Raw genomic sequence first — 26938 nt, forward strand, 5'->3', positions numbered from 1 at the left:
TTATTTTTTCAAAGAACCAACTGCTTTCGTTGATCTTTTGGATTCTTTTTCGGGTTTCCACTTTATTGATTTCTGCTTTCAGCTTTGTTATTTCCTTCTGTCTCCCTATATTTGGATCCTTTTGTTGAGTACTTTCTAATTCTATGAGTTGTGTCATTAAGCTATTCAGGTATGCCCCTTCTTCTTTCCTCATGTGTGCTTGCAAAGCTATAAATTTTCATCTCAGTACCGCTTTTGCTGTGTCCCTTTGTAGTTCACATATAAATTCAGGTCCTTGTGGTCAGCGAAGGTAACCTGCAAAATTTCTATCCTCTTGATATTATGGAGGTATGTTTTATGTATTAGCATGTAGTCTATCCTGGAGAATGACCCATGTACATTAGAGAAGAATGTGTATACAGGCTTCTGGGGGTGGAATGTCCTGTATATATCTACTAGGCCTCTTTCTTCCATTTCTCTTTTCAGGTGTAGTATATTCTTGTTGGGTTTCAGTCTGGTTGACCTGTCAAGTGTTGACAATGCCATGCTGAGGTCTCCCACAATTATTGTGTTGTTATTGATATTATGTTTCAGATTTGTCAAAAGTTGTTTTAAATATTTTGCTGGCCCCTCATTTGGTGCATATATGTTTAGGAGAGTGATTTCTTCCTGCTGTATGTATCCCTTGATTAATATAAAATGTCCATCTTTGTCCCTTACAACTTTCCTAAGTATAAAGTTCGCACCATCTGTTATTAGTATGGCCACTCCAGCCTTTTGTTTTCTTGGATAATTTTCCTCCAGCCTTTTTTTTTTTTTTGAGTCTATGTTTGTTCTGACTATTCAGGTGCATTTCTTGTAGGCAGCAGAAGGTTGGATTGAGTTTTTCGATCTATTTAGCCACTCTGTGTCTTTTAACTGGTGCATTTAGTCCATTGATATTGAGAGAAAGAATTGTCCTGGGAGTTAGTGCCATCTTTATATCGAAATTTGGTGTGTCTATTGGTCAGTATTGTCTTAAAGTAGGCCGTTCAGTTTTTCTTTTAAGAATGGTTTTGAGTCTGTAAAGTTTCTGAGCTGTTGTTTGTCTGTGAAACCATGTATTGTTCCTTCAAACCTGAAAGTGAGTTTTGCTGGGTGCAGTATTCTAGGCAAATCATTTATTTCATTGAGTTTTGTCACTATGTCCCACCACTGCCTTCTGGCCTTGAGTGTTTCTGGTGACAGGTCTGCAGTAAATCTCAAGGATGTTCCCTTGAATGTAATTTCTCTTTTCGATCTTGCTGCTTTCAGAATTCTGTCTCTATCTGTGGGATTCGTCATTGTGACTAGGATGTGTCTTGGGAGTGCTTTTTCTGGGGTTTCTTTTAGTTGGTACTCTTCGGGCATGCAGGATTTGATTGCATGTATTTATTAGCTCTGGTAGTTTCTCTCTTTTTTTTTTTAATTTTAATTATGACAACAAAGATGCAAAGAAAGAGGACATGGTAAAGTTACAGTGGAAGCCCAATCACCCATAAGCAGAATTCTCGGTAGTCCCAACGATGATATCCCAGCCTTGATCTTTCAACCAAAGAAAATTAAGAAAAACAAAACTGAACCCATGTACAATACAATTAATTTGTCCCTCAAATTCCCAGTTGTATTACATACTATTTCTTAGCAGCACACAATATAATCCAAAGAGATTAGACTTATGTAACTCCTTAAACATTGAGGGCAAAGTACATTTATCTAGTTCCATGCACATGCTTACTAGTTTAAGTTAACCTCAAAAGTTTTAGTGGGTTGTTTTTCTTAAGGATTGGAGTCAAGGGAAAACAGTAAAAAATGGTGTTAGAGTGGCATTTGTTTGCATAGGCCCACCAAAATATAAGGGACATGGAAAGAAAAATTATGGTCTAAATATAAGGAGACCCTACCCCTGAAGTTTCCCGGCACAGGATTGACTCTAGGCTCCAGGCAAACTAGTTTGTCCAATTCAAGTCATCATCTGTAGTGGCAATACACCTTCATTCCTCACATAGTCTCTGTTGTTGGTATCATGTTTCTGTATTAAAGGTCCTGGAGTCTGCATATCCCATATTGCAGTCAGGATGGTGCAGAGCATCCTCTCGTTTCACCTCACACTTAAGGGGCACTAGAGAGAACCATGTCCTGTAGAGCAGGTCATTGTTGTTGGCAAGTCTTCTCAGTGTAAACGGAAGTCTCTTTTTAGGAGGTCGATGTCAGACCCTTGGTAGTGTCTTTCCTGGTAGAGGACTGCTTCCTCTTCTTCTCAGTGTAAATGGAAGTCTCTTTATAGGAGGTCGATGTCAGACCCTTGGTAGTGTCTTTCCTGGTAGAGGACTGCTTCCTCTTCTTCTCAGTGTAAACGGAAGTCTCTTTTTAGGATGTCGATGTCAGACCCTTGGTAGTGTCTTTCCTGGTAGAGGACTGCTTCCAGCTGTTGCTATAAAAGACCTTGGATGTTTCGTAGATAGCTTGCCTGGTTCTGGCGTGAATGGAGGATTCCCATTCTCTGAGGCCTGTGCCAGGGCATTATATCAATGTTCAGGGTGTAAGGTACATTGTACTGAGATTTATTAGATAAGAACTTATCTGTAGGTATAGTGTTTTCCTATTTTAATGTGTCTATGCAAAGAAGGATCAATGCCATGAAGCGTTATTGGTGCATCGGGAGGCAATAGGAACAAGACCTGCAATTTCCATGACATAGTTCAATCATAGGCATTAAACTGAGGGACAGTTCCACCAACAATCCTTATTGAACAGCTTACAAAGAAAAGACAAGATGAAAAGTGGATAGAAACATCATGGTAGAAGAATATAGAGAGAGTTACAGCCGTTAAAGAAAATATACATAAAATATTCAAAAGATATATGTGTGCAATTTATGTCCTTCTAAATAGTTCTGGGATTGTTAGATCCACTGTATGTCTTTGGTCTGAGATTAGAACTGTGTATTATTGAAGTTAAGAAGGGTAAATCGGGGGTACTGATGGTTGGGAGGAGAATACGGGCGCTAGCCCCCGCGCGGTTTGCATCATGTAGACTAGTATGAAATTGCCAGTGACAGCCTGAGTATAACTGACCAACTATCTGCCACCCCACAGATCAAACACCACCCCCCAAGCCAATCTCAGGAGCTCAAGCCCCACCCTAGGCCAATCTCCGCAGCTGGCCTGGGAGTGGGGAAAACCCAGGGTGCCCCATCAGGTCCTCCCAGAAACCCACCTGGAGATCCGGAGGAAAGGGGGAGAGGGGGGTCGGGTGACCCAGGTCCGGGCCCCCCTACCCTAGGCCGGGCCAAGTGGCCCCTGGCACATACGGAGGTCTGCCAGGAGCCAGCCCGTGCCGGCTGAAAATCCAGCCCCAGGAAGGGAGGAAAGCCCTCCCAGGCCCCAAGGACCAGAGCTCAAGCCCCACCCTAGGCCAATCTCCGCAGCTGGCCTGGGAGTGGGGAAAACCCAGGGTGCCCCATCAGGTCCTCCCAGAAACCCACCTGGAGATCCGGAGGAAAGGGGGAGAGGGGGGTCGGGTGACCCAGGTCCGGGCCCCCCTACCCTAGGCCGGGCCAAGTGGCCCCTGGCACATACGGAGGTCTGCCAGGAAACAGCCCGTGCCGGCTAAAAATCCTGCCCCAGGAAGGGAGGAAAGCCCTCCTAGGCCCCAAGGACCAGAGCTCCCTGGTAGTTTCTCTTTAATGATGTTCTTGACCGTTGATTCTTCCTAGAGATTTTATTCCTGGGTCTCTGGGACTCCAATGATTCTTAAGTTGTTTCTGTTGAGCTTATCATAGACTTCTATTTTCATCTGTTCCCATTCTTTGAGTAATTTTTCATTGTTTGATCATTTGCTGTATGGAATTGCTATTCATCTCATATTCCAGTGTACTAATTCTATCTTCAGCTGCTGTCAACCCATGGGAAAGCTCAACCATGTTTTTCTTCAATTCATCTACTGAGTTTTTCAAACCTGTTATTTGACCTGAAATTTCAGTTTGGAGTTTTCTGATTTCTATCTTCATATTTGTAGCAAGTCAGCCCCTGAAGAGGTTGACTGATGGTGGGATGGAGAATGAGGCCCTTTTCTTCCAGCTCGGAGTACGCGTCTGCCACCCTGTCTAGCCCACGGTTCTGAGGTGAAACGGCGGGTAAACAGCTCGCAGACAATCAGGCTCGTGGAAATATTTGCTTTATTCGGATGGACAAAACTGAAGTCCAAAGACTCAGATTCAGTTCCAGCCAGCCAAAAGCTCCCGGCCTTCCACAGACTCCTGTTTTTATACTCCAGAATCAGGTCCCACCCAATGGTGGGATCAGATACCAACCAATGGTGAAAGCAGAATCAGGTCCTACCCTAGGGTGGGGGCAGAATGCCAGGTCACACCCTAGGGTAGGGCACAATCACCTAATCAGTTTAGGGTGAGCAACATAGTAATCCCCCAAAATATTTACATATACAACACATATTCTCTTGATTCTTATTAGTGTTCTCTTCTATACTTTCTTTGAGTTCTTTGAACATCTTCCATATTCCATCTCTAAACTCATTATCTGAGAGACTGACTAGTTGGTTGGTCATGTTCAAGTCATCAGAGTTGCCATCGTCATTCTCTATGTCTGGCGCTGGCCTGCGTTGTTTCCCCATTGTCACACTTGTATTGTGGGTTTTTCTACGTGTTGTGGTTGTATTCATTGGCTAAATGATGTGCACGGCCAGGAAGCAAAGCAGAGTGGCCATGCTCCTGTGGCTCCACCCTTTCTGGGTGTGTAAGCTCACCTCCAGGGAAGGCTCCAGAGAAGGCGAGCCGTCCGCAGATGAGCCACACACAGGATGAAATCAGGCCGAAAATGGAGCACAGCACAGAAGACAGGTAGATAGGGCATCTGAGTTCCAGCAGAGTTCAGCTGAACTTTATTTTGAACTATAACATGTCATAGCAAAAACAACTCTGACAAAAAGAAAAGCAAAAGTAATGCATTATTTAACTTCAAACTCTACCACAAGAAATTATTCTTCATTTTTATTACTCCAATAGGGGAAAAAATGTTTACAAGAACTACCATTATGTTTAGGAGTTCTTATGCCATAGGAAAAGAGAAGGGACTAATAGAATACTACATAACTATAAGGAGTGATGGAATTATGGAATTCTTTGCAACATGTATATAGCTGGAAGATATCATGTTAAATGAAGTAAGTCAGAAGGAGAAAGATAAATACAGTATGATATTACTCATATGTAGTATTTAGAAAAACTGCATGAGAGAATACAATGATTTAAAGGGAAATTGCCTGCATCACTCTTGGCCCCAGAGTGAAAAGAAAAGTAATAGTGGATGGGGAGAGAGACAGATATAAAATAAGGGAGAGCAGGAGTCAAGGGGATTCAGATACAGAAATAAATATTCAAACTGAATATTTATTTCAAAACTGAAATTATGCGATCCAGGCAAATCCCTTCTTACCGAGTGTGACATCAGAAATGGAGATTTGCTGATGACTAATCTTAATTAAAAGTCATAAAAAAACTCTCCAGTAGTTGGTTCTCTCTAGAGTCCGGAGGCTGCTGATGAGAGAAGTACAGAACAAATCAGTGGTACTCTGGGTGGCCACCATTGGTCAGGCACATCTCTGCATCACATTTGCCAATGCCAGCTGGCTTTCTGGGCCCCAGAGAGAAGATATCTGAGCACTTTGCTCTCCCTGGATATATCCAAATGAAGTCTGAGAAAGGAGGGAGGGAGGGAGGGATAGAGGAAGGGAAGAAGGGAGAGGGAGAGAGGGAGGGAGAGAGGAGGGAGAGTGTGTGTGAGAGAGAGAGAGACAGAGAGAGAAGAGAGTACTTCCTTTGGTTCCCTTTCCCATCTAGATCACAGGAATTAAACACACGTCTTGCAAGGCAGACTGTTTAAGACTCTACACTATTCCTTTGAAACTCATGATTCTATGTTATTTCACATGTAAATGAAGTAGGTAATTTTAATGAGAATTATATTATTTATTTTCATATATTTATCATGAAATTACAAAGTTATTCATGGGTTGGGTTTTGGGCATACAATGTTTCAACATGAATCCCTTCACTAGTGTCCACTTTCCACCAATGTCTTCTAAACTTATTTGCCTTCCACCCACCACTCTGCTTTTACAAGAGGCATAAATATATTTAATATATATGTTTAAACATTTTTATGTTGGGGCTTATAACATGGTTGCTAATAGGGTTTCATTTTACCACTTTTCAGCATCTTCCTCCTCCACTTGGGTTCAACATCTGTAGAGGAGGTATTTCTTATGTCAGAAAATTGTGTTTAGGTTAAATTTGTGACGTAGTAGGCACCTCAGAAAGTGTTTTGTTTGTTTGTTTTTACCAGTGACTTCCTAGCGAAAGAGGCTACTACTGTTCTAACGGCACCTCCATTTGCCTCTATCCAATTTTCAGCCAAAACTATCTCTTGCCCTCCTGCCTGCCCCAGAGTTCTGAGTAACACAATGAATAGTCTGTGTGTTGGGGTGGGGAGAAGAGACCCTGAGATATCCTACCTGGTGCCAGGCCTGTCTAGACTTGGTACAGTTCCTCAGAGAGTGGCCTAGAGTCCCATCCCATGGGAGAAACATATTTAATAAAATTGGAATTTGATTTCCCCAAAGATAGCAGTCTGACTAGACCTTCTCAATCCAATTTGTCATGCAAAGTCTCTCCCAGCAAAAATACCACTGGCACATGTATGTGGGCTCTTTCTACCCCTTTTCAGACACTGGCAGAGCTTGGAGAGCAGCTGGGAACTGGCAAGCAATGGGGGTGGGAGCAATGAACATTATCTGCTCAGCAGGACTGGTTGGCATTTGCTATTGCTATAATTCTAAATGCAAACGTGGGCCTGTTGGGGCTACTTTGGGGAAGGGAGTACTAAAGTTCATTTTTATGACCCAAAGGCTTTACCCCTTTCCTTATGTCCTGACATGTTCTCACCTTAGAGGGAACTAAGAAAGACTAATTTTAAAAGTAAATGTCTTTTTTAACTCCCATACTATCAACCTTAACAGACTTAGGGGCCCTGGAATAATCATTTCTTCTCTCAGGGAATATCCCTCCGATAGAGCATTGAGAGCCAATTCCAGTCATTGGTGAAATTAATCTTATTCTCTGATAGACATGATATCAGTAAACACAAAGTTCAGAAAAAAGGAAAAACACTTCTATTGCTAAATGAAATGCATTTTTATTTGATTTGGTTTTTATGGTGCAGGAGACCAATCCTAGGGCCACATGCATATGAAGCAAGTAGGCATTCTGTTGCTAAACTATATCCCCAGAATACCTGGTAGAAATAGTAGTCTTCCTGTGGTCTTCCAAAGTGCTTGAATGTAATGGAAAAAGGCAACAGAAACTCCACAGTGTCTGAAAGAAAACCTGCAAAATAAGGACACACAATTCTGCGATCCTAATTTTTCCAACAAAACTGAAGCATGCTCTGGCAGTAGTTTCTTTTTTTTTTTTTAACTCTCTAAGCTTGCTTCATATAATGACTTTTTCAGGAAGAACGAAGGTAGTAATAATATTTAGGAATATATTCAGGCACACACTTTTATTGAGAAGATTAAAACCAAAGCACCTACAAACCCCAGCCAAGATAATTGTATTTATTTCAGTATCTCCCACTCTGAATCAAGTGGTAGGCACAGAGTGGGCATTCTATAAATTTTGATTAGTCAAATCAAGCCAGATATCTATTTACACAGTGTTAGAACATCAGGAATAAATGTTCCCCTAGAATGTCTTGAAGACAACATATCAGGTGGGAGGCATGGCGGATGTAGAGCACAGAGTATGCATGATGGGTGACTCTGGCAAATGGTGTCTGACATGGCCTCTGGGACCAGAAATATTCAAATTAAAACACTCAAGTAAAATCCTTGTCCTTCCCTTCAACAGGGCGTTGTTGCTGGCGCTCGCTCCAAAGGAGAACACAAACAGAAAATCTTTTTAACCATTTCCTTTGGAGGAATCAAGATCTTTGATGAAAAGACAGGGGTAAGTAAAAGAATCACATGGCATCATGAGATTGAATTCATGGATGGATATAGCCTTAAAAGCCTCTGCGCAGGGCAAGAATATCAAACAAGTATAAACACACATAAAACAACTGACAAACTCCATCAGCTGTGATCATCCATCACAGGCAGGCTTCTTCTCAGCTTTGGCTGCTGTGACGAGCCTGTGTTTTCTAGAGTGGGACTGTGATTTAAGTGTCATTCTATTCTGGTAATCTAATGGGAGATAAAGGAGCTTTGAAGAGCTGTGGGTAACGTGACAGTTTAAGTTAAATTACTGTGTTGGCAACTTTCATGCCACGCATCCTGGGGGGAGACACAAATGGGTCTTTGATTTCGTCAAAGCATTCAAACTTGCTAGAGTTTGACCAGTGGTACCTTGCAATTTTGCCTTTAAAAAGAATGGAGTTCTTGATATTACAAAAATAATCTATCACTGTATGGCCAGGAAATGCAGGGCTGATCTTTTATGTCAAACCTACCGAAGATGTGATTTGTGTTTTTCATCATCATTGAGGTAGCAGTGAGCTCCCAGGATCTTCTCCGGGGCTTGCCTGACCTGGTCTTTCTCTTTCACAACCATGAGAGAAGCAGAAAAATATATTAAGCTCTGTTTTGTCCTGATCCTGTGAGGCAAATGGAGTTGCTATCCCTTTTGTTCCCTAAGTGTTTTATATGTTATGAAATATCTCCATGTGTGTCACTTTAACTCCACAAGACAATTTTATTAAGCCTTTATAGATAATATTTGATGTTTCTTAACTTTAATTATATTTCAATTTTATCATCCATTTTTAGTTCTTTGAGGACATCATCTTAAAACTCTATTAGGGTAGTACACTGATAATTGACAGTAAAGCTACATTTTTCTCAATGAAAATTTCTTTAACTAGCTAGTAATAGGATATATATTTGTACTTCCAGAAAGTTCAGAATAGCATTAGTCACACTAGATGAAAGATGGAAGCAAACCAAATCCCCATCAGTAGATAATGGATAAACACAGGGTGTTATTTACTTACAATGAAGTGTTCTGCAGCAATGTGACAGAGGAAAGTTCTGGCACATGCTATAGCAAGGACAAATCACTGTACAGCTATAACTATATGCTAAATAGCTAAGTGACACAATTTATAGTTCTCACTTCAATGAGTTTCTAGAGGAGACAAGATAGAAATGGTGGAAGTAAGAGTTGAATGACAGTTATTAGGGACAGGGGAAGGGCCAGAAGCAATTAGTTGCCCAATAAGAACAGATTTTCAGTTTAAGAAGAGAAAAAATTAGTTAGAGATAGATGGTAGTAATGATTGTATAATATACTACCAATCTACTTAATACTACTACTATTGATAAACTGTCGACTTAAAATTGACTAAAATGATAAGTTCCCTGTAAATTTTATTTCGTCATCATCAAAAAATAACAAGTTATAATTACTCCTATTTGAGGGTACCTACCCTATGTTAGAGTCATGCTAGCACTTTACATGTTATTCTGTTTTATTTTTTATAACCTCTTATAAGACTTATAGGTCTATGCAATAAAATAATAACTGTTCCATCAAGTACATTAGTAGATCGGACATTGTTGTGTGCACTTAATATGGGCCAATTCATTCAATCTTCACAAGCAACTTTACAAGGTAGATTTCATCTCCATTGTGCAACTTAAGATGTCAAGAACAGGAAAATCTGTATAACTCACTAAAAGTAAGTGGTAGTAGAGATGGATTTACAAAATTGATAGTCTGGTTTATGAGTCCTCTTAGAAATAACATCTTTTAACTTTTACAATAAGTCACAAGGTATCTCAGTATATAAAAGGTAGACCTGAGATTCAGCTCCAGTTGGCTTGAGTCAGAAATTAACGAGTTAATTTTGATGTTCAATTTTGAACCCCAAATTATTAAAAGAATGCAGGCAAATGAGAATATATGGATGAGTTAAATGAGGCAGTGGAGGGACTAGAAACTAGGCCGTGCCAAGACTTATCAACCTCATATAGCCTCATAGAATCAATACATAGGAGGCAGAGAGGTTTATTGAGAATGAGAGTTCATTATTAATCCTTTAATTTTCTGGGGTTCAGTTAATTGATTGAAACTCAACTAAGAGATACTTTTATGGTTGTTCGCATGGCCTAATAATATATGCTCAGCTCGTAGTTCTTCCTAGTTTCATGACTATCACCAAAATAAGTGGTAACACCCAAGTAACAGGAGTGAGGAAGATGATCACATCCTAGACCTTGTCTGAAAGCCATGTTTCTATCTTTTACCATATTATCAAGTGAACTGTGCCCAGATAATTAAAGTTCTAATTTTAGGATTTAGTAAAAAGAGGTTACTTGTGTTCATCACCTTTATCTAAATCTTCTCAAGAATGACTAGCCTGGCCTTCAAGGAAGATACTACCAGGTTGCATATTGCTCATTTTGATTCTTTAGCTGGACACAAAGAGAACAATAGTAAAACCTTCCTTCAACCAAAGCTATTGTGCGTTGTGAGCAGTGTCTGATCCCTAGGGGAGAAGTAGGGAGATGGCAATGTGTTTTCAGTGTAGCTTCAGGTTTTCCCGTTCTGATTGATTAGAATCAAGCCTCAGTAGCCCCTGGCTTCTGGAATCTTAGCCTCACAGAATCCTGAAGAAAAATGGTGGGTAGAATGGAGTTTATTCTTGATGAAGTGAAAATAATGTGGAACTGGGTGCCACATTAACTGTATCTGTCTTTCCAACAATCTGCACAGTAGAAAGAGCTAATTTTTCCTGTGTGATCTTGAGGCCTGGAACTTAGAGCGGGTGGCATCAGTTTCCAAGAAGCCCATTCATTTTATCACTAAGAATAATTCCCTATCCATCAGAGGTGTTGAAACCTCAGACAAGCCATCTGTAGATATGGGTTTGCTGTCCCTAGGAATATCCCAGTGGCAGTTCTGTGATGGGTGGACAATTGGAAGGGTCAGGGAGAGCATAAGATGTTGAATAAAGTATTATCTGCGTTGATTTCTAAGACCAGTTTTAAAATTCTGTTTCTCCCTTAACACCATCCCTATTGGTGTGATTTATCATCAGATCAAAGGATGTTTTCAGAAATTCCCTTGGAGACTACAAGCTGGGACAGTTTACTTAAACCTTTGTTATGACCCATCAGGGGACTGGTTGAGTGGTGCTGCATAAGAGTCTGTGAAGTGAAAAGAAAAACCAAGTCTTTGTTATTCAGAATGATAAATCTCAGTTGTTTATCTTGTTTTTCTACTCAAGCTTGACTGCACTTACTTTTTCTTTCAAACCAAGAAAAGAAACATTTGCAAAACGTGACAATAACTAGAATTTTAAAATCCAAAAGCTGTCAAAAATGTTTTGATCCCAATTACAGAGACCCTGTGCAGCAATTTACACCTTGTCTAAAATTTCAAAGAGCTCCTGATGCCAATCTTTACATGAGAAAATTTTATTTTATTATGAGCATGTTGCAGGGCATAAATCAATACTTAAAGTTTCTTCTATAAAGACACCCATGTATCGCTGATATGCCAATCGGATCAATAAGAAAGCAAAAAATATATAAACTTCCTTTGATTTTTCTTTTTTTTTTGTGGTTTTTGAGTCACACCCAGCAGTGCTCAGGGGTTACTCCTGGCTCCATGCTCAGAAATTGCTCCTGGCAGACACGGGGGACCATGTGGGATGCCGGAATTCAAACCGATGACCTTCTGCATGAAAGGCAAACGCCTTACCTCCATGCTATCTCTCCGGCCCCTTAACAAAGAAATCTTTTTTTTTCCTTTGATTATTTTTAATAGGGGCAGTAGCATATCGGCATTAGAAATAGTTTTACTAGATCTTCACATCACACCCCTGAATGGCAAAAAGCCTCTTCTTCATTTTGCAGATAAAAGAACTGAGGTTCTTGGTGTATTCTTGAGTTGATTGTGAATTCACTGTAGGTCTTCCAATATCAAGAACTGTTTTTCAGAGAACCACACTGACATTTGACTTTCCAATCATAGTTTTATTCCATAAAATAAAAAATGTTTTCTATAAGAAAAATGGAAATTTGACTGAATATATACCTCTTAAAGGTATGGAATATCTGTCCTGCCTGTACAGGCCCCAAGTTTGAGACCTGGCACGCCATACTCTCCTCAACACTTAAAGGTGTGGCTGGCTCTGGTAGCCCTCCCAGCACTTCTAAGCCTAAAACTAAACACTTAAGCCACAAAACTGGGCTAATGATCTTTTAGAGTAGTGTCCAGGCTGTCCAACACTGTTGAAGAGCCCATCCAAAACAACAAAAAATAAACAAACAAAAAACATTTAAAGGATGAATAAATATTGAAAAACGCTGAGCATGGATTTTTTCCCTTAAGCTAGAAAACAATAGTTTGCATCAGCTTTTCAAGGCAACAGACTTCGTTTTGCTACAATCCTTTGTGAGTCTTGCTTGTTTTCTTGGCTTAACCAGAACTTACTTAGAGCAATTAGGTGCCCCCTGTGAAATGTCTTCCGCTATTTATGAAGGAGAGTCTATAATTGTCACCAGTGTATAAAGAAAATAGAGCCTCCTGATAATAGCATAGTTATAAAGTCCCAGTGCTGAGATGCAAACTCAAGATTTTGGTGTGTAATCTTTGAAGCTTGTAATACACTACAAGAATAACATTTCTGTTTTTGTCCACTTGGACTGTTCTTACAGAAATGCCACCAACCAGATAACTTTGAAACCATCAAGTTTTCCTTTCTCTCAGGTTGAGAGGCTGGGAAGTCCAAGATGTTGACCCTGGCCTATTGCATATCTGGTAAATTAGGCATACTTCCTCACAGACAGTGCCTTCTGGCAGGGTTCACATACTGTTGAAGGAGCTCAGGAACTCTCTGGGGTCTCTGTTGTAAGGATTCAAATCCCATTCATGAGGGCTTTCCTCCCATGAACTAATCTTTGTCTAAAACCCCATTTCTTAATACCATCACCTTGGGAGCAAGGGTTTTGACCGATGAACCAGGGAAGAAACTAAAAGGACCATAGTATTACCAAACTTTATTATGATTTTTTCTACATATTAGAGCTGATGCAAGGTTATTTCTGTTTTCAAATTAGTTATTTACATTAATTTTGATGAGCCTGCCTGAGTAATATCAAAGGAATAGATTTGTGGGAACTCATCCCGCTTGAGTTGGTCTCATGTTTGGATTGCTATCCATATAACCAGGTGATGATGAGACCCTACTGTCCCAGTTGGTCTCTCTGTGCCATGTACTATATGGCTTCCTGGGAACTTGAAAGGTAAACAAGAGGCTATGATCCCTGGCCCTGGGATCCACTCATTTGATGAGATCAAATTCAGTTGAGAGTGACTGGATACATGTGTGAGTAGAATTGTTAATATTCTGTCAAAATGAGAATCTTGCTTTGCTTGGAATATTTCTGAAGGTTTTCACAACAAAAATTGTGAAACTCAACAGTGTACCAGTGAATTAACCAGAACCAATTAAACAAGTCTAGGAAGAGATATTTGTTATTTATGAGGACAAGAATGTCTAAAATGTGTGTTCTTATGTTTTCCTCTTTAGAAAATAATTTGCTGATCACCTTTATAAATATGCAAATGAAGAAAGCACCATCTTTTTGTTCTTCGCTGTTATCGTAGCTAGTTAGTCCAGTCACTTACACATACTGGTTGCTCAGAAATACTTAATACCCCAAAATAAATTGGCTTAGGGATTAAGAACCAGCAGATATATGCAGAATAATGACAGCATAGCAGGGGAGGGTTGTAGAGTGACCCAGCATTGAATATTGTCCCTCATAAATAGAGGGGTAATGATGTTTTAAATGCAATGGTTGCACTTAAATTTTAGGGCTGATTTAATAATTTATTCTTCAGTGAAAAGCCAGATGTCACTTTATTCATGTGTCATCCAAATTAGGTCTGTTCTTTTTTCAGTTCTGACAGGTTGCTTATTTAGAGTGGGTAGCGGTAGAGAGCTTTAAGGAGAGCAAATGAGATAAAGGGAAACTGGTCCTGCAAAGGATAAGACAGAGTATAGGACCCCTACCACACCCACCAACTGATATAAAAGGTTGCCCAAGAATCAACAGCTGATGGTTTATAGCAGGCTTTGGTGACTGACAGTCTTCCTTCATAGGAGGTTTTTATAGTCCTCATTTTACAAATAAGCTGACTAAGGTTCAGGGGAAAGACCTGCCCTGGGCTATACTGTGTAGCAGGACTGTAAGTTTTAGTTCACATTTTATAACTGCTAAGCTTGTTTTCTTTCTTTTACTTCATAATTCTTCACTTGACTGGTTCTGTCCCCAAAAGAGGTGTTTTGGAAATTGATGTAGACATTTCTGGTGTTTTCTACTTTGGAGGGGAAGGATATGGTAAATGTAGGAATTTGTTAGGGATCAAAGATTCTATACATGTTGCAATGTACACATAATAATTCTCAGACCCTGACATGCTTATATCTTCCAGAGGCATTGATAGTCACTTACATAGATGAAAAACCTGTTTGTAATGAGTTCATCTAAGACCTAGCTCGACTCGACTTATAAATAAAGATGTCCATACATCCTATTAGAACTGAAAGTTCTGGAAATGCAACTAAACTGAGAGAAAAATGTGCTTCCTTTTGCTAGAACCTCAAAGATAAAAATGACTAAGTCAGTTTAGGCTGAATGTTAGTTGTCCAGGCTGTGAATGATGGAGCTTATGTTACTAGAGACCAACTGCTAATTTTCAGGGGTAATGATATGAAACTCAGAGGTAGCTAGTTAGATTCCACTTAAAACAATCTACACAAAAGCATAAAGGGATCAAGAACAAGGCACATGGTTCAGAGATCCTCAGTTTTAGGAAGGGGGCTTAGGCATTAACTAGCCTACTCACTTATGAATGAAGAAACTTGAAATCTAAAGCCAAGTGGTACCTTCATGGAAGACCTGCCAGTAAATGATATGTCAGATACTATGGAATGAGCATCTCAGGACAAATATAAGTCACACTCCAATGGTCACATTAGGAAGAAGAAAGTACAATCTTTCTTCTCCTTCTTTGCTTTCCTTCCTTTGCACAGACGGAGTTTTTGCTCTTTCCATCTTCTGCATACCATTGACTTTTTTGCTTCACCATTCAGCCTCTCACATGCACAATAGCAGCCCCAGATCCATTTTAATATCAAGAAAACTGAACATCTAAAGGGAAAAATTGGGTTTCTGGATGGTTAGTGTCTTGTTAGATATTGAGTTTTAATTTATCACAATAAAAAATCAATTTATAGCTCAAAACCAACATATTTTTAGAAATTGGCACTGTCAGGAAGCTGCCTCTGTAAGATAATTTAGGCAGAGGATAATCCTCGACAGGGGATAAAGGATGTCCCTATTACCCTGGAAAAGGAGACTGAATGTTTTCCAGCAGATCTGGTAAACCCAGAAATGTAATATTTTCCCCTTAATGAACCATTTTATAAATGTTGGTCTTTAAGAAAGTAAAGTAATATTTTCTGTGTTAGCTGCTTTTGCATGCTGAGTCTCATTTCATTCAGTTTCCTAAGATCTCAGTTAGGAGTGTTTTGTTATTCCCATTGAACACATAAGGAGACTTAGAGCCAGAGAGGCTGAGGAATCTAGCACTCCACCAGATCCAAAACAAATAGGAACCAACCCTAACATGGTGCCAGGGTGAGTTCAATTGCTCTTTCAGTATTCTCTTCTAGGCCATAGTTTGGCCTCTTACAGATCAATGACCATTTGTTTACCCTCCAGGAGAAAAGCTGAGTTGTGCTAAGAATTATCACTATATACACAGAATCCATGACTAAGTTTTTCTCAGCTGTGATTATGACCACTGTGGGCCATGGAGGTCAAAGGTACAGAGCCCCCATGTGTACAGTATGATCTCAGGGAGACTCCACTCTATGGGCCTCTGTTGCTTCCTTTGAAAACTGAAGAATCTTCTGAAAACTTGTTATTCAAAGACCAGGCAGTTCAAGAACTGCCAGAGACAATGCAGGCCAGTGAGCAGTGCTGAGTGTCATGACATCTTTCCTTGAGATAGCAAGTGGTGGCTCATGAGCTGTTGCCTGAGTTTGCTCCGGATGATGATGAAGAGGCACGGAGGGATCTGTAGATCTCAGGCTCTTTATTCACTATTCTTGGGCTGCCTTTGGGAAGGGTGCAAGGATTTTTTTTGTATGCACTCAGAAAGGAATATTTGGCTCTCCGGCCTTACCTATAAGTCTAATAGGGCTCAGTATGCCCTCCTTTTCAGACACCATGCTTAGTGCTTTGTATGCTTAATCTCTCATGAAAATATTATCATCAGCCTCTAAGTTTTATAGTTAGATTCAGCACTGCTGATAAGAGACAGACTGGAGGATGTTAGGTTGGTTGATCAGGGCTACTCTTGAGTTTTTATCTTTTTCTTCATTCAACAGATATCCATTAATTATCTACTGCACACCAAGTATATTCTCCAAGAGTTGCTGACAGTGGTGAACAATGAAATTTTCTCTGCTTTTGTGGCATTTACCCTTGAAATAGGGAGACAGAAAAGAAATGGTACATGTGCATAAAAAATAACCTCTGTATGAAAAATAAGTCAGGCAAAGCCAGGGCATTTCCCCCTCTACACTTTGTTGACCTCACAAAAGGGTTGCGTTGGTGTGCATGCATGGTAAATCACAATCATGAATGTGTTCTGGGAGCTTCTTCTAGCTTTGAGGGTCAACTGAGTAATGGAGAAAGACACTTTTGAAAATGCTCATCCGAATTCCAGAGTTCGTTACACTTGATAAATCAGAGCTGCCCGATGGGTGTCTCTGCTTTTATTTAGATTCTGATTGCTTCCTATGAGGTCTACGGCTTATTGTTTTTCTATTTCATGCATTTGCTTTAAATTTTAATTTAAAACTCATTTTCCATCACTGTGCCTCGGTTACTTAATAGGCATTTCTATTTCCTACGAAGTCACTCCTCGTGCGCTCTTGTTTGTATCAAAATGGTGATGTGGCAATTAGGAGCAGTCCTCATAGGATGGTGCTTTGTGCTTTCTTTCAAGTCCTCTGGACTCAAAGCCTGAGATGGAATTGCATTCATAATCCTTGGTGCAATCAAGTGATGTGTTTCAGAGAAAGTAAGCAGTGAGGTCAGGGTAAGACTAGCAAAGTCCACCCCTCGGCAGAGAGTTCTGGCTCTGGGGCTTAGATGATGAGTGTCGTGGACAGAGGTCTGATCTTACTGTCAAAGGCCTGAATTTTAATCTTCTCTGAGATATACAAGTGCAGGTTGAACTGTAATGATACCAGCAGTGATAATAATGCTAATGATGATGACATACTTATTGTCCCAGATCATTTCATCAGTGTATTCCCTCCATCTCATTTCCTTCTTTCATCATTCACCAAATCTCTTAGGTCTCAGCTCTATTTTGGAGGATGCCAGCAGCAGTGAACCAGCCAATCTTTATAACAATCTCTCAAAATAGATGTATTATCTCTTGCTTATACAAGAAGATATTGGTATTCCAGGAGTTTCCATGAATTACCATGCTGTCTCTGCTAGTAGGAGGCCTCCTGTCCCCCATTTTATTTCTAATGTGCCAGCCCAGACTAGGAAACTGGAGTGACTCAGTTTTGCATTAGTGATATAATGTTTTAAATGCTTCAATGATTTCTGGTTTTGGTTTTCATCATTGGTCCCTCTGGAGAACATCATTAACTCTCTCTGTCTCACTGTCTCATTCTCTCTCTCTCTCTCTCTCTCTCTCTCTCTCTCTCTCTCTCTCTCTCTCTCTCTCTGCCCCCCACTAACAGTAAGACATCAATATCTTCTTCATTTTATGTCACATTCTCAGAATTACTACTCCCCACACTCATACCTATCAATTGAATAAGGAAAAAAAAAACATGCTAAATTGGTAAAAAAAAAAAAGTTTTAATGTCTTGATTCCTTACAAATAGTAAAAGCAAAGGGATTACAAGCAATCAGACTGTGAGCAGTTTTGTTTTGTTTTGTTTTGTTTTTGGGAGAGGCTCCTAGAAGCTCTGTGTATTCTTGAAACATGTCAAATCCAGGCAGCCTGTATCTACTTTTCTACTTGTATCCAATCTTAGTGAGTGGTATCTGCATATAAGCAGTTGTTGCCTCTCAGAGAATGACTGCTCTGTCCCTATAAGCATCCCTTGCAACCATGTATTTTGCTCCAGCCTTATATATCCTTTCTATAAACTTGCCTAAACTTCAAGATGAACTGAGGTTATATATATATATATACCCTCTCTCAATAACTTCCATTTAAAATGATCTCAATAAACAGGTGCCATGTTTCTCCCTATGTCCTATTCTCTTTCTCCATACCCTAATTTGTTTCCTTTTCCCTTTTCTTCTCGTCTCATAGGCAAGGAGATGTAGTCAATTTTTCATATATTTTTTCTAGAGATGGAATCAAGTACTGTTTTGCATAAAATAACAAAAATATAGCCTGCTAATACAAACAGTTACATATATTCAGTTTCATATATTCAGAGGGACATTGAGATTTCATGGAGTCAGAGAACAGCAACTCATTTTCAGGATGCTCACTGAGTGCTATACTAAAATCACAAGGTTCGTTTCTGGTCAAGAGAGATTCTTGCCAGAGATGGGGAGCCCTCCTTCCATCAAACACCTTACAGTTCTGATGCTTGGATACCTCAGCTCCTGGAGTATGTACACACATATTATGATCCAAGGATGAGAGAGAGAAGATTATCTTGGGGGAGGACTTAGGAACGAGATATCTCTGTTGGCAGGGAATTGTCCTCATTGTCCCTTTCAATCCTTGTCACACTATGAACGAGTTGTGACTGACCCTCATTATACTGGTCAAAGCCATGAACCTGGGGGATGGTGTGTGGCAGGAAACTAGAGATGTTCTAGGCACTAAGGACAAAGGGATATCACATCTCCAACCCAGACTCTTATTCTCTAAAGAGCGAACATCAGGGTCTAAAGTGCAGCTGCTTCCACCTAGAGTAGGCAAACTCACTTCACATGACCTGTGCTTTATATTTTTATGTAATCGTCCCCCCAGTCACCTCTTTCACCGTGCCTTACCCATATTCTGACTTTAGGATTGGCCTGTCAATATTAAACTGACTTTCCAAACTATTTAGAAAATCAGATTTTAAATCTGCAAGATACGATCAGGGAGACATAGCTTCTATATACATTTCAGTACAAAATACCAATCCCGCCAGGAACAAAGGCCTGCATTTTTCATGATGGCTAAGCAAAGCACAGACTGTGTTGAAATTATATATTAAAAATGTGGAAATAAAGATGGGGCTGGCAGTTGTTTGCACTCCAGAAAGTCATAATCTTAGTTTTGAAGAGAAGCTGCTTTGTCTTCGGTGTAAATAGGTCCAAAAGAGAGTACGAAAGCCTGTGAACTGCAGAAATATTTCATCGCAGGACCAAGTACAGTGTGATGCAGTCACCACTGTGAATTGACAGACACATTCTCTCCTGTTGATTTCTGGGCTGTCAAAACCATGTTTCTTCCCACTGATCTGTACCCCATGATACAACCAACCAAATGCTTAACAGAAACTTCATCTGATAACAACAACAACAAAAGATCTCTTATGTTTGAATTTTTTTTGTGTGTGTGTGTGGCTTTAAAGGTACAGTTGCCTCCCTCCCTTTACAATGGATCTTTACATGCATCTATTATCTACCCTTTCACAGTTTAGTGAACTAGAGCCCAAAGAGATTAATTACTGGCCCATAATCACACAGTTATAGTTAACAGTCTAATTGTTATTTCAATGTCATATTCTTTCTGTTCCTAAAAGTGGTATCTATTCAAGAAATTTTACAAAATACAGAAAAATTATAAAGGGAAAATACAAATGATCAGCAATGCATAGAGCCAATATTTTGATATATCTATACCACCAGTTTTCTTGACATAAACATAAACAATACATGCAACTTTGTAACCTACATTTCTTTTATTTTTCCACATCTTTTTTGGTGTTAAATATTTTCCTATAGCATCATTTTTGTCTTCTCTTTCTGGAAAATATGAGTAAAACTTTAACCTACACTTGGGCACCACTTGGCAACATTGTTTTGTCTCTTGACCACATACTATCTCTGAGTCTGAGTTTAAAGTAATATTATTGATTCTCTGTGTACACATACATGTTACAATTAGGAGAAAACTTGGCAGAAATCACTTTTACAATTTAAGATTACTGATCTTTGACTTAATGTCAAATAAAGTGTATTTAATTGATTATTCATGTATATAAAGTCATACAATCTGTGGCCAGGGAGTAGCTCAGGAGACTGGAGCACATACTTTGTATGCAGAAGGCCAGGGTTCATCTCCAGTACCACATGATCCCCTAAGCACTTCCATGGGAGTCCCCTGAATAAAGAAAGAACTAGAATAGTAGCCCCTGAGCACTTGTGGATAAGGCACAAAACCAAACAAAAAGAATGGAAAAAAAATGCATGTAATCTTGGACAAGTCATATTAAACACCCTGAGATTCAATCCGTTTTGAGATGGTGATAGTCTTGGTCTTCTTTAAAGATCAGTTAAAGCTATTCAAGGAGAGAGAATACATGTTAAAGGACTTTGCAAATGAGAGCTCCTTTATGTTGTCGTTATTTTGGTCATAAGAGAGGAATAAAGTTGAGCATTTGGAAACTAGATGAATGAATAAACCCTTTCATCTCTTCATTTTAATAACTATAATTTATGAAGTGCAGTATTCTTGGACAGAGGAATGCAGGCTGGGTTCAATTCTAATTCAGAATTAGTAGGTTCTGGAATGAGATGAAGTGCAGCCTCTTTCTGGAGAGCTGTAGTAGCCCCCTGGTGCTTTTTGGCTTTTTTGTCTACAGCTCCTGTGCTCTTAGGTCAGATTATCTAATGAACCAAATGCACCTGCAGCCTCTTGCAGTCCTTTTTCTGAAGTTAGAGGCCTGGCTGCACAAACCTGCCATTACCTTTTTTTTTCTTTTTATGAGCCTCAATGAGTATTATGGAGATGCTAAGGTGGACTATCCCATTGACTATGAAAGTTCATCTTAAAACGAGTCAGCATTTTCGCCAACTTCTTTACTGTTCTTGTCTTGATAGTCTCATCTGTAAAAATTAAACCTTGCATCAAATATTTGCAAAGCAGGCGCTTCCTAGCAGGCAGTGGGATGTGAAGATGAATGAGAGGATCCCCCTTCTTCCCAAAGACTCATGGTCCAGCATCCAAGTAAACAACCAATTATACAGCAAGATCATAGGGTGATCATGTCACTTCCAGTTCAGATGGGTGCGTGTCTATATTAATGGTTTGGGAAAGGAAAGCAAACAGACTCAGTCTAATTAAATAGGCAGAGGACACTTAATTGATTCATATGGAAACAATATAGAATAAACTGTGAGATCCTGGCATTCCAGACTAATGCTCTCAGATGGGGTTGGGTGTGTGGGGTAATCCTTTCCACTTCTTCATCAGTTCCCCCAACACAAATAGACTCCCTGCCAATTCTAAATGTGTGTGTTTTCATTGTCTTTGTTCTTCTGCTGGCAGCTGCCTCCCTGTATTCATTTTCTTTGCCCATTCCTTTGGCTAACTTTCCTTTATTATGTAGGTTACTCAGCTCAGCTCAGCTCAGTCATCATTTCTCAGGAGTTCTTCCCTGACCCCTCCCAACTTAGATATCCCTTATCTATATTTCCAGGTGCCAGTCACTTCTATCATTATATTTATTTAAATATATTGTGCAAAGGTAGAAACAATCCATGTTCCAGGGGATGAACGGATAAATAATATGGTGGCCACATGCTAAAATTCATCATTAAAAGAAAGTTTTAGCTGATATTTCCTACAAAATGGATGAGCCTTAAAGACATTACACCAAATAAAATAAACATTTAACAAAGATACAAATACAAGTGATACCTCTTAGATGAGGATCCGAGAGATTCAGATTCAAGAAGTAGCTGAGGGACTGGAGTGATAGGACAGTGAATGGGGCTCCTGCATGTGCCAACCCAAGTCTGATCCCTAGCACCACATAGGGTGCATAGACCTCTTACAGGAGTGATCCCTGGACACAGAACAAGGAGTAAGCCCTGAGTTTGTGTGGGTGTGGCCCGCAATATAAATAAAGTTTACCTAAACTTCACTCATTAAAAGAAAGTTAATGTGGCTGGAGTGATAGTACAGAAAGAGTAGGACATTTGCCTTGAATTCAGTCAGATAAACTGGATTGGATCCTCAGCATCCCATATGGTTCCAAAGCACTACCAGAAACAATTCCCTGATATGTGACCTCCCCCACAAAATACCCCAAACAACCAAACAAAAATATGTAGCCAAATGGTGGCCAGAACCTAGGAGCTGGGGAGGGAAGTTAGGAACTGCTGGTTTTCATAGGTACAGAGTTTTCTTTGAGGACAATGAAAATACAAGGAAAGAGATAGGGGCAGTAGTTTGATAGCAGTGTGGATGTTTTTAATGTCTTTGGACTGAACACAAAATTATTTCCAATTCTTCTGTTACATACATTTGAGCATCATTAAAGACTATGTTTGAATTTGGTTTGCACTGACAGCTTACTTTCCAACATCTCAAGACTCCCAGAGAGAAGCTGCAATGGTTATTTCACAGGATGTTTTTAGTGCCATGCAAGTACCTAATATAGATAGTAGGCGTTCTTATAAAAAAAATAAAACATTGAATTGATGAATAGAAAAGTCCTCTATGATTGCCAAAACTGATCATGTATTATTTTTTCTTATTAGTTTTTGAGTCATACCCAGTGGCGCTCAAGGGTTACTCCTGATTTTGCACTCAGAAATCACTCCTGGCAGGCTTGGGAGACCATTTGGGATGCCGAGAATTGAACCAGGGTCCATCCTGTGTTGGCAGCATGCAAAGCAAACATCCTACTGCTATGCTACTTCTCTGGCCCCATATTTATGTTCTTATCAACTCCAACACCACACAGCCTTATGGAGACCAAGGAGATGGCAATTGTCCAAACCAGGATTGAAAGCCAGTTGTTGTCAACCCCAATCCAAAAATATTTTTTATGCCTGGCCAGCTTCCTTTGCTGTCACTTTCCTTACATAGCCAGATAGAACCCAAGAGGGAAAAGGTGAGTAAATGAATCTGAAGAGCCATTTCTTCAATTAAAAATGATTTTAGAAGACTGAAAAGAGTATGGAAAAGGAAAGGGGGAGGAACAAGGTTGATAGACTTTCCCTGTGATACAGTCACTTTTCATTTGCTTTTTATTTTTTCCAATCTCTTGCCATGTAACCAAAAGAATTGGAATGGGGAGATTGATTGGGCAATCAGTTGTTTCCCAAGGGCTGCCACAGAATCCCAGTCTCTTAGGTAATTTAACCTGGAAGGGGGTTTTGCTGTAGGGAACAGCCCACATGGTTGGCAATGGACAAGATGATTTAATAGGCCTCTTCTTGTCCTAATTGCTAATCTTCCTTGTGGGAACCCCCTTTTCATGCTGCATTAAAGACACCATTAATTTGTTTGTGTATAAATTCAAGCTACTTCTGAGAAGCTCCCATTCATAAGTCCTTGGCTTGTACCTCCCCTCCCCAGGAGGATGAACTGATAAGAAAGATGCATTATACATTTTATTACCTTGTATATGGAGCACATGTGGTAACTGTAAAATACATTCATGTATAGTATGAATAACTGTCAGAATAATTGATAAAGTAGCCTGTAATAAAGGTAGAATGGCATTCCTAGATACTGGGGTCTCTAAGTGCTCAAGGAAGCGGGGGAGGGCACCAAATAAATCTCATCTTTCAGAAATTGCTGGCATTTAAAAAAAAGGGGGGGGGGAGCCAACCAGAATTCTTAGGCCTGCATTTTACTTTCAAGTGTAATTATTTTATGTTGCAATTCATATCTGCTGACACATTGGAATCAACTCAAATAAAGGGAGGCTATAAATCTTGAGTTGTTTGGATTAAGCACGTGCTGTTGCTGGAAGAAGGCTGGGAGGAGGCTGCCCCTATGTGTAAATAGTTTAAAAGAATCAGTCTCTGGAAAATATAGAAATCCAGTGAAGACAAATGCCACCCACCTCCCTGCTTGTTTCCTTAGCCAAAGAATGGCAAGGAACGTCTTTTGGTTCTAGTGGATGAGTTGTAGTTGGCCATTTCAGTGGCATTTATAACAATGATAACTGACACTCACATTTACTGGCTTCTGCTACATGCCAGCTTCCTTTGCATAGCAGCCTTTTATCTCCAATCCTGCAGAGAAGGGCTGCAGCTGTATTATGGAGAGCAGAGGTTCCTGGACTTATTGGCCTATTGCCTGCTTTTCAATGGAAAAAAAAGGTACTCAGCATTTCTTGGAAATGTACCTTCTATAAACAAACAGAAAGGTCCCCTCAGTTCCCCCTGAATCCACTACAGTATAATCCACCAGTGTCTCAGGTTTTCCCAAGAGAACCCACTCTGGAACATTGTCCCACTGGGACACTGGGCTAGGGCAGTGTTCCTCATTTGGGACCATATGGCCCCCTGTAACCTGTAGGGGGGGAAGGGAGGTGTCACAGGTGAAAATTGTGTAAATGAGGGCACAGAACTAGACTAAGGTGCCAATCTGTTAAAAAAAAAGTGAGGAGGGGGAATCACAGGAAGTAAATCAAGTTTGAGGGAGCCTCAGTTGGAATTAGGTTGAGAAATGCTGGTCTAGAGTATATATTAATGATTCATACTCCAGGCTATTTATTTGGAAGTAGAAATAATTACAACCTCACCACCAGATGGGGCTCTTGAGAGGGTGTCAAGCTGTCAGGTATTTAGGTAAACAGCAATGATCAAAAGGTAGGAGCTGATAGTATTGTTTCTGCTATTCAAATGAGGAAACCAGGCACACACATTAAGAAACTTGGCCGAGTGTAGTTAGAGAAATAACTACATTTGGAACTATCCTAATAATGAGAATGTATGAGGGAAATAGAAAGCCTGTCTAGAGTACAGGCGGGGGTTGGGTGGGGAGGAGGGAGATTTGGGACATTGGGGATGGGAATGTTGCACTGGTGATGGGTGGTGTTCTTTACATGACTGAAACCCAAACACAATCATGTAAGTAATCAAGGTGTTTAAATAAAATATATTTAAAAAAAAAGAAAGAAACTTGGCTGAGGCAGGGGGTGGAGTGGGATGGGACAGAGAGATAGTCCATCAGGTGGGGCACTTGCCTTGAATGTGACTGATTCCACCCAAGTTCATTCTCCAACCTGAGTTCAGTCTCTGGTATCACCTATGGTCACCGAGCATCACAAGAGATAATTCCTAAATGCAGAGCAGGAGTAATCCCTGAACATCATCAAGTGTGTCCCCAAATAAACAAAATGAAACAAAAAAAGAGATCAGGTACCCTAGACCATGCAATCAGCAGAGCTGCAGACCACAGTGAAGTACAAAGGCTGTCAGGACCAGGCCATGAGTTCTTTTCATCCTCCATCTCCATTGGACTCTTTGTGGACTTTTTTTTTTTTTTTTTTTTTTTTGGTTTTGGGGTCACACCCGGAAGCACTCAGGAGTTACTCCTGGCTCTATGCTCAGGAATCACTCCTGGCAGGCTCGGGGGATTTTATGAGATGCAGGGATTAGAACCACCATCCTTCTGCATGCAAGGCAAACTCCATACCTCCATGCTATCTCTCTCGGCCCCTTCCATTGGACTCTTATAGTAAGGACTGGAAGGGAACTGGATTTCAGCTTGCTAGAAACAACTTTGAGAGTATATTGATAAAACTGAGCTTGGAAGTAGAACCAGAGCTTGGTATACTCTTTGTAATATCCAATCTCAATCCTGGTTCTGCTAATGAACCTGACTATTTTAGCAGTTTATGCAAATACTATGGAACTCAATTTCTATACTGTTGCTTTGTGGGTCACACCTAGCAATGCTCAGGAATTCCCACCTCTGTACACAGGGGTCAGTGCCAATAGTGCTTTGGGACTATGTAGGGATCAAACCTAGGTCTCCTTCCAGAAAAACACACAACTTTTAACCATTTGAGCTATGTTCCTGGTCTCAAAAGTTAACTTCTTGGTTTTTTTTTTGTTTAGTCACACCCAGTGACACTGAGGGCTTACTCCTGGCTATGTGCTCAGAAATCACTCCTGGCTTAGGGGACCATATGGGACCTAGGATAGCATGTGCAAGGCAGATGCCTTACTGCTTGTACCGCCATGCTAGCTCCTCAGAAGTCAACTTTTTATTGGTAAATAATATTTACTTCCCTGGTCTACAGACTTGAGTGTAAGGCATAAGTGCCTGAAAACTATAGCATAAGTGCCTTGAAAACTGTAAAATACCTGTAACGGCTCTTTGCCTCCATATTAGAAAAGGGTAGCCTTTAGAGCCAAAATTAGATTCATGCCACAATGCCATCACAGTCTTGCTATTAAATCACGTCTTTGATCCTCACTTTCTTTGTCTGTTAAATAGACAAAATATTCATAACCCTCCACATCAGTTTCACAGCAGGCATGAGACACCAATGTGATATGGAAAAGAAAGTGTTTACAAATGGATTCCCCCACAAACACCCTGCGTGTAGACCACCCTGTGTATTACAGGGATTTCTGGCCAATGCAAGTCCCATCTAAGCCCTCAAAAGGGCAAAGGGCACTTTGGAATGGCAGTTAGTTTGCCCAGAGAAACTCTTACTTTCCACTGCAAGCATATTTCAGGGTTTTCTCAGCCAAATGATTGTTCTTGCCTCTTCCATACCTTAATTGGAGAGTGAAGAAGGAGGAGTCAGTTCAGTGCCAGGAATTGCTGGGCTCATTTCCTGCAGGGAGGAATTAGAAGAGCAGTGACTGTCTTTGCCTC

At 40.1% G+C, this 26938-nt stretch overlaps 1 protein-coding gene across 1 annotated transcript in view; it reads left to right on the top strand.

The window, feature by feature from the left end:
- The window catches only part of DAB1 (DAB adaptor protein 1), a 406846-nt gene that overhangs the window by 267778 nt on the left and 112130 nt on the right, over positions 1-26938 (top strand). Inside the window, exon 4 of the mRNA XM_049774584.1 lies at positions 7925-8023. Coding sequence (XP_049630541.1) covers positions 7925-8023 — 99 coding nt within the window. The remainder of the gene's footprint in view (positions 1-7924; positions 8024-26938) is intronic.

This window comes from Suncus etruscus, chromosome 6 (assembly GCF_024139225.1).
Source record: "Suncus etruscus isolate mSunEtr1 chromosome 6, mSunEtr1.pri.cur, whole genome shotgun sequence".
Lineage (NCBI taxonomy): Eukaryota > Metazoa > Chordata > Mammalia > Eulipotyphla > Soricidae > Suncus > Suncus etruscus.